Source organism: Phallusia mammillata, chromosome 2 (genome assembly GCF_965637545.1).
Source record: "Phallusia mammillata chromosome 2, kaPhaMamm4.hap1.1, whole genome shotgun sequence".
Classification (NCBI taxonomy): domain Eukaryota; kingdom Metazoa; phylum Chordata; class Ascidiacea; order Phlebobranchia; family Ascidiidae; genus Phallusia; species Phallusia mammillata.
This window is the reverse complement of record NC_137253.1, coordinates 20336265-20348423: the sequence shown is the minus strand read 5'-3', so window position 1 is coordinate 20348423 and position 12159 is coordinate 20336265. Positions and strand designations below refer to the sequence as shown.

The following is a 12159-nucleotide window of genomic DNA, read 5'->3' as shown; positions in this document are numbered from 1 at the left end:
GCTAGCGGCCAAAGCGAAGGCACTAAGCGACCGCGATAAGAGGATAGCCGTCGTCCACTATTATTGAAAGTCGTATTGAGAGGAGCGCAAAAGCAAAAGGAGCAGTGATCCCGGGTGCTATCGTGTTGACCTGGCACCTATCAAAACAAGACTCTGAAATTCTATTAACGCGCGCACTTCGCCGCGGTTCGAGAGCCCGTCATAAACACAAGGTTCCCTGCTTGAACAAACACGGTGTTCCAGATTGCCGATTGTCGCTTTATCTACCCAGTGACGTCACAAAGTTTATGGTAGGCAAAGGCCCGTTTTTTAACGTCACCGTCTTTGCGTCCCCCATTCGTCTTTATTCAATGGATTGTGTGCTGTTTGTTTTTGGGCCAGGATGAATTTCAACACTACAGGTTGAAGAGACAAACAATATGCGTAAGTTAAGACTTCTGGTCAACAGGGATTGCAACTCATCGCGAAAGTCAACACTCTTGGCGTCCGATTGTATTTGGTGATTCAGTGTCAGCAAACACAATAGCACATTTGCCATCAATCGACCTCCAAAGAACACACATGTTTCTTTGTGTTTTATTCCATCTCTTTTAAACTGAGTTGAAACCAATTAACTCCAATTTTCAGGTAGTTTGCGTATTGTCACAAAGCAGAAACAAATCCAAAATCCAGCTTACCAAAAATTATCGAATGAAAAAAGTTTGTCAAAGGTATGTGTGTGACGTTACTATACCCCGAACTGGACGTGCCTATTTGAAACGTCTATAGATCAGGGGTCGGCAACCTTTTTTGCACTGCGGACCGTTTTTGAAATTAAAACTTTATCGCGGACCGGTCTTCAAAAAACTACGTATATTTAGCAATAAAAACGCTTAAATTAGTTTATCATCCCCGGGATATATGGGCAAAATGTTTTATAGCATTTGACCTGAAAAATTGTACGGCCCCGCGAGGAACCACTGGTCTAGACAATTCTCAGCGAGAAAAATGGTGGTGCTAATTAGTCTTTCCGAAAGTGACAGAACTGTCGGAAGTCCATCAACTCCATGGAACAGAAGCCAAGCGAAGCACAAACGCAGGCTTTCCGGTTTTCAACGTTTCCTATTTGTTAGATTATCGAGATATTCAAAGGCGGAGGTGAAACAGTTCTGTTACCAGCGACCATACACCGTCAACACCTTCAAACCTTGGAAGGAAACACGGCCTTAGTTAATAGGTCATCAGCCCAACCCGATTTTAACGAGCAGCTTGATATAGTTGGTAGGTTGCACAAGTGCGAGTATTCGATTTAAGAGTTTAATCATTTGCGTTTATGTTAGCGAAATACAAATGCACTTAACGGAGAGGGAAGCTGCAAGGAGTACAATCATTTCTTGGATGAATACAAACCATTTAGTGATGAATGTTGCGCAGGGCACCTTGCCTTTATTGCTATACGTTTCATTGCGTGTGTAATCGCACAAAAGTTTGTAAGCAGACACAGAGCGTTCAGGAAAATAAATGGATCTATTGACCACAAACCTATATATTTCAAAAATGTTCGCGAATGACTGACATTCATATCGTCTCCCCGAAATAAAACCGCTCGATTAAGAGCTTTTACCTCCATGAACCTTCCAGTGCGTGTTTTCGAGAATCAGGTTTGCCCATAGCAAACAAGATTTTCTTTAGTAATAAATCCATGTGCATACACCGTGGCGCAAGGCAAACACGCTCGCCGCAGCAGTTAATGTGTTGGCAACAAACTTGAATGCACTCGACCACGAAGTGCACCAACCCTGAGGAGATAGTTTCATGTAACGTACAAACATTGCGTTCCACAAAAACAAAGTGCTCCGCTTATGACTGACAAGCATCAAAGAGGCCGTCTACAAGGCTTTCTGCCTTTGAGCACAAAAAAACAAGGAGGCTTTCTGCCTTTGAACACAAAATACAAACCCGGCGCAAATTGGGTAATCAAACGACGGGGAGTTGTCCGAGAATCGTGTTAGTATCGATTTTGTTGTTGATTTGTCGCCCTTTAAAGCAACGACGCAATTATGGTGTTTTCTTAACGCGTTTCCGACTTTGCGTCCGGCCGGTACCACTTCAAGTTGCCGACCGCGGTTTAGTTTTACAAAAATAAATCGGTCACTAACGTCCGGGCAGTGGTCACTGGTCAATGATCAGAACGTGAAGAAATGTTCGCTGCGGCCGGCAGCACACTTCTAATAACCTGATTTATACTTAACTAATCAGCGGCTTCGCTCCGCAATCACGTGCCTGGACTCGCGTGTTTTCCCCCTCCCAGTCCAAATCCGGACTAATCCCGAAAGGCGCAAACCAGAAAATTGCCGCCTCGCTTCGGCCTCAATTAAAGGTGTATATTATTTGGCTGCCAAGCGGCGAGATCGCCCAGTCACAAAGCTATGTTAATCGCTGAGCAGGCGATGTAGCTACGGTGACGAATCAAAGCCGGGCACTACAAGCGACATACACAAAACTAAGTTTCGACAACTGGCAAGTCGTGTAATTGGACAAACACACAGAGTTATGAAGACGATTACGGGATCGGACTTAAACGTAGGCGGTCGCTCACAAGAAGTTAATTGGGCAGCACTTGAATTACTGGGCATGATGCAGCCTGTTTTCGGTTATGCGACTATCAACTTTGGCGTCTCTCCCGCCGAAAATGGATACGCTAGCTAAACGCCTTCGTGTATTTATTTTTGGGGGTGGGCACATCGAGCTAAATTGATTGTTAATTGTGTATTATTAACAACCACTTTCACTTTTAGCAACAGTAACATATGTTTGCCATTTTTTGTAAACCTCAAGTGATATACAATTTTAATCCAACATTTGGGTTAGTTTACAACAGAAACACTATGATTAAACAGATATACGTTGGTCATAGTTTGCCTATTATTGTTATGATGGGTTTTCCGCAACGAAACATCTTCCTTTCACTTCCTCCATTCCTCAAGTATAAACTTCGACAAACTTAAATAAACTGCCACAGGTGCGGTTGAAGAATTGATTTCATTCAAGCCAATCTTTTCCTGCTGTGGGCATGGTCATGGTTGAAGATCGTGAATGCGGATTTAGGAATAAATTAGACCGGTCTATTTGCAAAAGCAATTTGGACCAGCTTCGTAGAAAAATTGAACAACAGCAAACGGATTTAAAGTTAACCGGAGCAGAACCAGTGACGTATAGCTGAATTGACAGACGTGGTGTTATCGGGCGTGGCGACAAATTTTATTGAAACCTGTTGTTGAATTAAATAAAACTGGTATGACTGAATTATATGATTTACCAAATAAGGTATCATCATGTGGCAACTTTAAATAGGCAATAAGCGGTTTCCATCACTCTTGTTGAGCCCACGTTTGCAGAGCTTAACGCGGCAGTCTGTGAAAGACTGAAGCGGTTTGTTGTTTTGCCATATATAGCAAAAAGAGCTATTCTCCAAACAACGTGGGACTTTAAGTTAGCATCGTTAAGTAATGTAATCGCACATCGGTTTCACAAAGAATTATTTTTATGCCGTGCTGACGAAAGTGGAAATCGTCTAGCCAGTATTCTTTAACCACGCTGCAACAAAACAAAACAAAACAAGACTCGTGGATCGGTAAAACAACGGCCTTGTTCGATTTCGCCATTAGAACAGCCAGACTAGATCGGTTGGGAAAACAGGTGCCTTGGCTTCCCATGCCAGAGGATAATGTTGTTCCAGTTGAGTTTGCGCAACACAATGGGAAGTCACTTGGGATTTCGAGCGGCTCGAAACGAACTTATTGGAACGATTCAAGTCAACTGGGAATTGCGTCACCGCATGGTTGTTCAGCAATTTGGCCCACTACACGATGTTGCAAGATGCAAGTAACAGTCTCTACGCCAAACTGGACGTACTAAGAAAACTCCACAGCAAAAATAAATTAATCTGAATTGGTTGCTTTATAAGTCAAGCGCGTGAACGACCAAGTCTGTATTTTTGTGTGACAACATAATATTCGGCAGTAAACGCTGTCATCGTGTCATTTGACACTCACAAATAAACCGCTTGTATATCTGCGTTCAATTCCAGGAAGCAGGCGTGACAGACATGGATCAAAATACGGCGCATTTTTAAGTGTTGGAATGGGCTCACATCCGCGCATAGCTGGATATTTCTCCTCACCCGCCTCCGTGACGTAGATGGCAGAAGAACAACCCTGTCAACAGGACTATATTAAATAACCTGACGTCACGCGGTCCAGTGGGTCGACCTAGTTCAAATCCACTTCCTGCGGCTGGAAAATATGCCAATACCGGAAGTCGTACTTTCAGGTATCCACAACCATAGAGCGTTTCTCGTTTGTGGACAAATATTTCCAGCAGGCCAGAAATGGCATCGCTGTGTTTCTGCTTCTAGCGTTATTGCAATGCTGCGGATTAGCGCGCTTTCTATTTACGGAATAGTGATCGAATCGAAAAACAGCACCTGCAGCAATAATTGGAAAAGCCTCTTTTATGACGATGAGAGCAATCCAACACAGCTACCACATGATAATCAGAACACATTTTAAATAGTAACATTTTAAATGAACTTTAGCTACTGCTAAGATTGTGAGCGATTAATACGATTTGTTTAGCCAGAATATAATGGCGAGGTACAGTTGAAATACTGATAGGCATACATTTGTGGTGGAACGCATACGTTCAAAAATATGCAATCTGGAATTCATTTTACCGAACGCTGGCGCAACCTATACTAAAAGCGTCGGAGATAGAGGGTGTTGTTGTTGAAGCGCAATCTGAGCCTATGACGACACGAGGCCGGGGTCTCAGCGGTATCAATGTCGCCGATTGATTTGGTTTCAATCAGACTCACGCGCATCACGTGACTAGGCCCCTGGTCCCACAGAGCGTTGAGACAATGACGGCTTTGTCGGCGAACAAGCGACAAGTCGTCAACATGGCGAGTACAAGCCCGACTCTTTAGACCGCTGCTGATTGCGGTGTTCATGTGACGTTGCGTCAACATACAGCGCCGTGTGTTGCCACGAGACAGGCTGAAAAGCCGCGTATGTCATTAAATTTACTAAATGCCGCCGTCTTGTCACCAGACGTACATAACCAGCTGGAAACGTGAGCTGGGTGTGATGGTATATTCAGCAGCAGGTGGCACGATGCACAAAAAATACAACTCCGTTTTTCAGAAATAAATTAATTTAAAGATGCAGGCGATAATTTTAGCACTGGGCCGTGCTGCCCAAACCTGTTATTACCTTTGGACCACGATGCGAGCGGTTTTGGCATGTTATTAATCAGAGCTCGCTGCGCAATAATTATACATTTTAACCTACGCATGACTTCGGATGGAGCTGCGATACAACGTTTGTAAAGCGATAGAGTAAGGAGCGAGAAACAATATGGTCCTCGTTCATTGGTCGAAGATAAATGGGTTGGGGTCCGAACACGCTCCCAAAGTTTCACACGGTTTCGCCGTACTGTCTCTGTTGTAGGACGCTATCAGGTTCTCCCAGCGATTGAATTCGCGGCGTGTTTGTAAACAGGGTTCCAAGTCGCGGTGTTATGACCTGTCCTCGCCAGGCTTTTGTTTACTGGCGGCATCTGTTAGGAAGGCAGAGCCAGTTCAAAACAACCAAGCCCGATTGGGACGAAAGAGGCGTTCACACGTCCAATGTTTTGTTCTCGCCGTTGTTTATTTTCAGAAATTAAGAAGTGACTCTTCGTATTGCATCTTACAAGATACGTCTATAATTGGTGCATGATTAATATTGACCGCTCCACGAACCACTGTGATTTCCCGCACGCTTTGCTGTAGGTTCTTCCCCGTGCCAAAAATGAACTGTTTAGAAACTATCATAATTGGTAGTTTCTCGAGCATCGACATGCTGCGGAAAGAATCCTATAGCCTTTTTTGCACAATGCCCGTGTCGTAATAATGCGTGATTTAGTTTTTATTTTGATTAGCAGACAGTCGCTCTATGACAATTAACACGTATGTTCTGTTTTGTCTGGGCCGGTAGCTTGTGTTTTATTTTAATCAACGTTTACTGCATCTATGGAATAGTCAGAGACGCTTTATGGACACAATTTAATCTGCCGCACAAATTGAAAACCTCAATGAAAAATGCTCTTCACACAAATATCAATCAGCGTGTCGTCTTTGTCGCAGTCAATGCACTGATGTGCGCAAAATCAAATGCTGTTGTTTACCTGCTGTGACGCACAATGGTCACCAGGGTAGTGTTCGGGGCCGCGCGCCAAATCTTGCTGGCAACACGTTGCCTGTTTATGCTCTAACACGGTGGCTCTGTAATTAGTCACTCCGTGCCCTGCCTTTGTCCGCTGTTCACACAACGCGTACTTAAATAGAAATTAAATACCGCCGATTTTTAGATAAACGTAGTTTGCCAGAGTGATTAGTTGCTGGATTACGCTTGGTTACTGGCAACCGGCCGGTCCGAGACAAAGCCAATTGCAGCCAATGTTTGTCTTGGAAATTGGGTCTGAAACAGTTGCATCATCTGCCGTGTTTGGCGTCTGTGTAGTACCTTGGTTACATTCCCTTGCATCTGTAAAGGTAATTCGTTGGCCTGATAGAATTTCGTGCGTCATACTAATTAGCTCATGCACCAAGAAAACGTTCTTATGTACAGTTGTTTCGCTCACACTTAGTTTGCAATTTAACAAAATGTGGCTGGAACTGTTCAAAATATAACGTTAATTACACTACGCTGGACAGAAAAAGCAACTTGAGACACCACAATTCGCCAGCCCAGTGCGACCGACTGCGCAAGTCGACCACAATTTGTAGGTCTCGAGCAAGACCGTAATTTCGCGAAGGCCGCAAAAGTCAACCCAACAATTTAGCCAACCGCGGTTATTTTCGCTTCATGCTTCGACGAGCGTAAGCAGGGCCCGCTGCGCAATAACAACGTCCGTGGTCGATGAAGCGCTCGACGATTTAGCCGAGGCTTGAAATCTCCTTTTCACCAACTCCGCTTTTGTGTTTAACCACCCTAGCGGAACGCGCTAGCTATACGAGAAAACGATTGTATTCTCTTTTAGACATTAAATGCGCCGCAGCGGCACACCGACCAGTGCTCTTTAGAAAACCTGGCAAAGTTTTGGTTTTCGTTTTGTGATGACGCCAAGTTACTGCTAATATTCAAGAATACGTAATTGCAAATTTTTTTTTTGAAAATGACATTAAACTTACAAAAAATCAAACCAAAATTACAAATTATGCGCTAAATTTGATCAAATATGCAGGGCTTTTCGAAAAATGCACTTATCTTTGACTAAAAACATGTTGACAAACGCGAAATTGTGCGGTTCCGTGTAGGCTACAATCTATCAGCCACGGGCTAAATGGCGATAATTACAGTAATACGCAGTCAACGCCACTTTAATCAGCCATGTTATCGTTGAAGCTGTACAGACCACCTGACAGCGAAAAACAAGTATTGTCTTGTGGTGTTACAATTCATTAAGTATAGTTCCATACATAGTTTAAAGCAAATGTCACAGCTCAAGAAATCGTAATATAGTCATACCACTCCTATTTATTGATCACAAAGCTTACAACATCCAAAGCAAAGAGCGCAATGAAATTGTTTGGCTATGTTCAGGTTGAAAACTAAGGTTACTATTTTTAACAATTCCTTGGACAGCAACGCAAAGACAAGAAAAGGCCAGAGAGTGGAATACTTTTATTTCATTTTGACACATTTTCCAAATCGTCTACTTACGGCTTAGTCGCACTCAGGAGAAATAAACAAAAGCGATATTGTTTTTCCCTCGTTACTGGCCTCTCCCCCTCTTCGCTCTTTCATTTTTTCTCTTCCTTTCTCTCTTTGTCAAGCGGCCATTTTTTCTCTGCATCGAAGCCCGCGAACGTTCATTTCCTTTTTGTCGTGTCGCATAAAAAGGCCGTGATCAACTGACATACAACCATTACGCAGTGCAAACGTCCAGTACGATTGTGAAGGTTGAGCATAACTACACTGAAGAGAACCAGTTGCTTTAGCAAATTAGGTGATTACGCTGTCGCCGTACTCAAATTGTAACACTGTTACCATGTCGTCTACTATGGTTTCATCCAACATTGGCTTCAATGAGTTTCAATCAGACTATGCGGTAAGTTATTAATGCCAAATTAATGTTGGTGTTTGTAGAAGATCTGTGAACTTTAAGCTGCGACGGTGGCTTAGTTCTCAATGTGATAGGCTCTTCTATTTGTTGTAACGTATGACTGTCACTGTGTTCACAACCAACCCTGTCTAGCTGAGTTAAACATTTAGTATGTTACTGTGTAATACGTTTTTTTACTTTTTACTAACCACGTAGATAGCGGTCGTTTTGTTGCCTTTAATGTACTAAATCTAGGTTGATCGTGTTAACCAAAAATCTACGCATATTAATTGTACTTGAAGATTAATGCTGTAATAAATATTACATGACGCTGTAAGTGACGGCAATGAAATGACGGGTTTCGTTTAGATGGCTGGTCATTGTCAATTTAGGGTTACACTTCTGCCATTTAAAATATTGCTGCAGAACTACTGCAAACTGACAGCACACAATCTGCGACTGTTTGTGATTGTTGCGTCACAGTGGTGTGTAAATTGTTAATGTGGCGTAACTTTAGCAATGGTACAACGCGCTGAAACTTATACATACGTTGTTTACAGGCTATCCGCAGCAGCTTTCATGACTTGCAGAGAAGTGCAGCCCTGGACAAGGCTGACTTTGCGTCAAACGCTTCCTTTGCTGTTGGATTTTCAAACCGTACGGCACTAGCTCGCCGCCACTCTTCGTCGGTCTTTGGCGCATCGGTAGTTAAACCTTTGGCAGCCACGATAACTTCCACATTCCGCGATACCAGTGGAGCTCTTGTCGGCAATGGATTACTTGAGACTGTAGCTGAGGAGCGCTTTCGCAGCCGAGCATACAGCGAAGGCTCAAACCTTAGCTGCGACCAGCAACAGCAGCAGCAAGCACAAACCACCAGTCGCTACAAGACGGAGCTTTGTCGGCCATTCGAAGAAAACGGCCGATGCAAGTACGGTGACAAGTGCCAGTTTGCTCACGGCAAGCATGAGCTTAGGCATATGGTCAGGCATCCCAAGTACAAAACCGAACTGTGTCGGACCTACCACACAAGCGGCTTGTGTATGTACGGTCCACGATGTCATTTCATTCACAATACTGACGAGTTGGCTCCTGTTTCCCGCCAGAATTCTGTCAGTGGCATTGGTTTGCAAACACATCAGGTCTCGGTTCCAGTTACGATTTCGAATGTCATTCAACAGAAGAGACCTACAAACCTACAGCTGCTTTCACAACAACAACAGCGCAACATCAATCAAATGAACAACGCCTTTCCATATCCGACGGCCAACAAAGTCAATACTAGCCCGATTGGCACGCCGCCCGGCTTCTTTGGTCCCGCTGAGCAGCCGCCATTGCTGTCCCCGGTGTCGCCAATATCCGCTACGCGCACAGGCCCGGTGTTCAGCTTCGCTAAAGCGCCAATGTCGCCGATGGACCTCCAGGGCGCCACCAAGACTTTTGGTGGTTTCGATGTGGAGAATCGTCAGGCAACACCACCGTTAACAAGGTTTGATGTTATGCAAGGAGGACATCAATACATGGATTTGTCAAATGAGGATGCTGTTTTCGACCCACCAACGCCTCCGGATTCGGATCGCGAATCTGAATCAGGCTCCCCACAAGCTGGTGGCATTCTAAACAATTCGCCGCAGCGCCTTCCGATTTTCAGGTGCCTTTCGCAATCGGAATAAGGTGTAACCTGTGGCTCTTACACAAATCGAGAGCAAAAACTACTTATTTATAAGCGTCGGGCGGCACAGCAAGGTGTACAAGCTCATTCACGTAATACAGCCGCCTCCTAACCGACCTCCACACCAAAGTGCCTTGGTTTGTCAAAAACTTCGATAACGCCAAGCAGTGCTACTAAATGCTGTGGTTGTAAATAATCATGTTGCCTCGCTTTTTGTGTCGTGATATAGCTGTCTCGATACATAACTGCGTGTGTAAATTTTTAGACAAAAGCAAAATCATGTTCTTTTGTAAAAAAGCCTAACCACAACCATGCTGTGCTACCAACAGGACATCGCGACCTGTATTTTTCGCTCTGGTGCAAATAGCTTCTTTTGTAATTCGCGCAACAACGGTTTCTGTCTGTGTTTTTTAAGCTTAAGTTATTATTATTGTTTATTTGTGGTTTACCGCGGGCGTGGAGAGGCGTGAACTCCCGTTTCGTTCTGTACTTGTTATGATGCTATTGTAACTGTTCGTTCGTTTTTCTTTCATCCGCCTTATAACCAGTATGCGTTGCTGGTGCCGGTCCCTCTTCTTGCTGCACTGCCCAACATAGCTGCCAGTCGAACCCAAACTGTAAAGCGTAACGATGATATCCAGAAACTGCTGGCGGCTGTTTGGTCACTGCACCACGTGTGGGACTCGGCTTTTTAACGTTTGGTGAGCCCAGGTGTCTTTTTGCATAAGTTATTTCAGCACAACGTGGCCGCGAACGGCGAAACTCGGCACGTTTAAGCGGAATTGCACTCAGGCATATTTGTTTCAATAATTTATTACGTTCGTTTTTTTCTGTTTGTTGTTTTTCTTGTGCGACGTTCTTCGTGCAGTTCTCGTTTTTTTCGTTTAATTTTTTCTCCACTTTATTACACTTTTTGTCACTACATGAGCGCGCGCATTGCGGCAAGTTCACTGGTTTTTGTATAGCGGTCTGTTGCTGTAGGAGTGGTTAGACAACTGCGCGGTACATGTGCGCGGATAGGGGGTTTCTGTTGGCAAACTCAGTGCGTCCCTTTACCCTTCAGTTTACCCGTAAGTCTGGCGAGTGCGATGCGTGGTCTGTTTAAACTTCCCAGTATGGTCAGTTTCCAAACGACATCGTGATAGGGCTTGTCGCACTAAATTGCACTGTGACATCTGCGATGAATAAGCGTCATTAGGAAGAACGTGTCCAGACTAAGGCAGTAAACAGTAAGAATTGCGACCCACATAAAAACCCTTCCAATGTAACCGTCGCAGTCGCATCGCCGTCAGCGAATTGAAACCACCTTCGCTCAAATATTTGCTTTGACCCGGACTTGTGTGTGCTGCGCGCTCCGTGCGTGTGTTCGCTATATTTGGCGCTTGGCTTTATCCCGCCGAGGATCGCCGCTGTTTGCCGTTACAGATAGATAAAGATCGGTTAATAGCGCTCGCCGCTGACGGATTGAAACAGTGACATTCAAGTGTTTTCAGCCCTTGACGCACATAAACACAAACCTACCATTATGTGTTGTTTAGTTGCGCGAAGTTAAATTGGTTTAAAAGTGAGGCTAACCTCGATCGATAAACTCATGGTTGTCGCATTTGCTGCAGCACATGACGTACAGTTCAATGTCTAAGCCAAGTTTGGCAATGGCGACAAATCGTCTTAGCAAGATTAGGCCGCACACACCAACTCAATCCGATGTCGAACCAAAATTGTTGACGACTGTTCGCTTAATCCACAAACAAGTACATGCGGCTCCTCCGAAGCGCGGCGTTTGACGCCCAAGGCGGGTGTATGAAATCAGTCACTTCACGCGCGCCAAAGCGAAGTCTCTGCTCTGCGAGGAAATCATTTAACGCACACTCGATATTCGCCAGGCGAAAAATTGATAGCCAAAACATCCGCGCTCACAACTTAATTCATTCTTCCACCCACGCCAGCAATGCTTCCTTCGACCAATTTCCACCACTGGTTGTGTTTTGTTAATGTTGCGTCGTGGCCTCTTTGCTCTGCACCAATCAGGAATTGCTTTAATTCAAGAAAACTTGTCACAACGCACTTTATGTCCTAAAAGCTTGTGCTTTAACTGACAGCAATGCAAATTAACCCCCATGAGGATTAACGCTTGCGCCCAAATTTGGGACCATGTCGCTTCTAGGTAACCCCTAGCCCCACGTGGTCGAGCGAAATGCGTTATATGTGCGACTTAATATTGTGTACATTTTGCACCTTGTGTTTTTGTTCACCGCCACTGCCAGCATCGGATATTCCACATCCCGCGTGTGCGTTAATTTTGGCAATGTATGCAAGTACGCAGGCCCAGCTGCTGTCCTGACTCGGAATGCAGCTGATTG

The 12159-nt window shown here is 44.5% G+C and overlaps 2 protein-coding genes across 2 annotated transcripts in view; one reads left to right on the top strand and one right to left on the bottom strand.

Moving 5' to 3' along the window:
* Positions 1-12159, bottom strand: part of LOC145212649 (tRNA (32-2'-O)-methyltransferase regulator THADA-like) — a 52459-nt gene that overhangs the window by 11894 nt on the left and 28406 nt on the right. The window lies entirely within an intron of this gene.
* On the top strand, positions 7845-10723 carry LOC145213704 (uncharacterized). The gene is made up of 2 exons (XM_080082071.1): positions 7845-8133; positions 8688-10723. Exons 1-2 carry the CDS (start codon positions 8074-8076, stop codon positions 9798-9800), a joined length of 1173 nt encoding a protein of 390 aa, XP_079938197.1. The 5' UTR covers positions 7845-8073; the 3' UTR covers positions 9801-10723.

Bases quoted from the DNA above. Each gene is read 5' to 3' on its own strand.
- LOC145213704 (XM_080082071.1), top strand. From the start codon at position 8,074: ATGTCGTCTACTATGGTTTCATCCAACATTGGCTTCAATGAGTTTCAA. The intron at 8,134-8,687 runs GTAAGTTATTAA...CGTTGTTTACAG, and splicing joins AGTTTCAATCAGACTATGCG to GCTATCCGCAGCAGCTTTCA.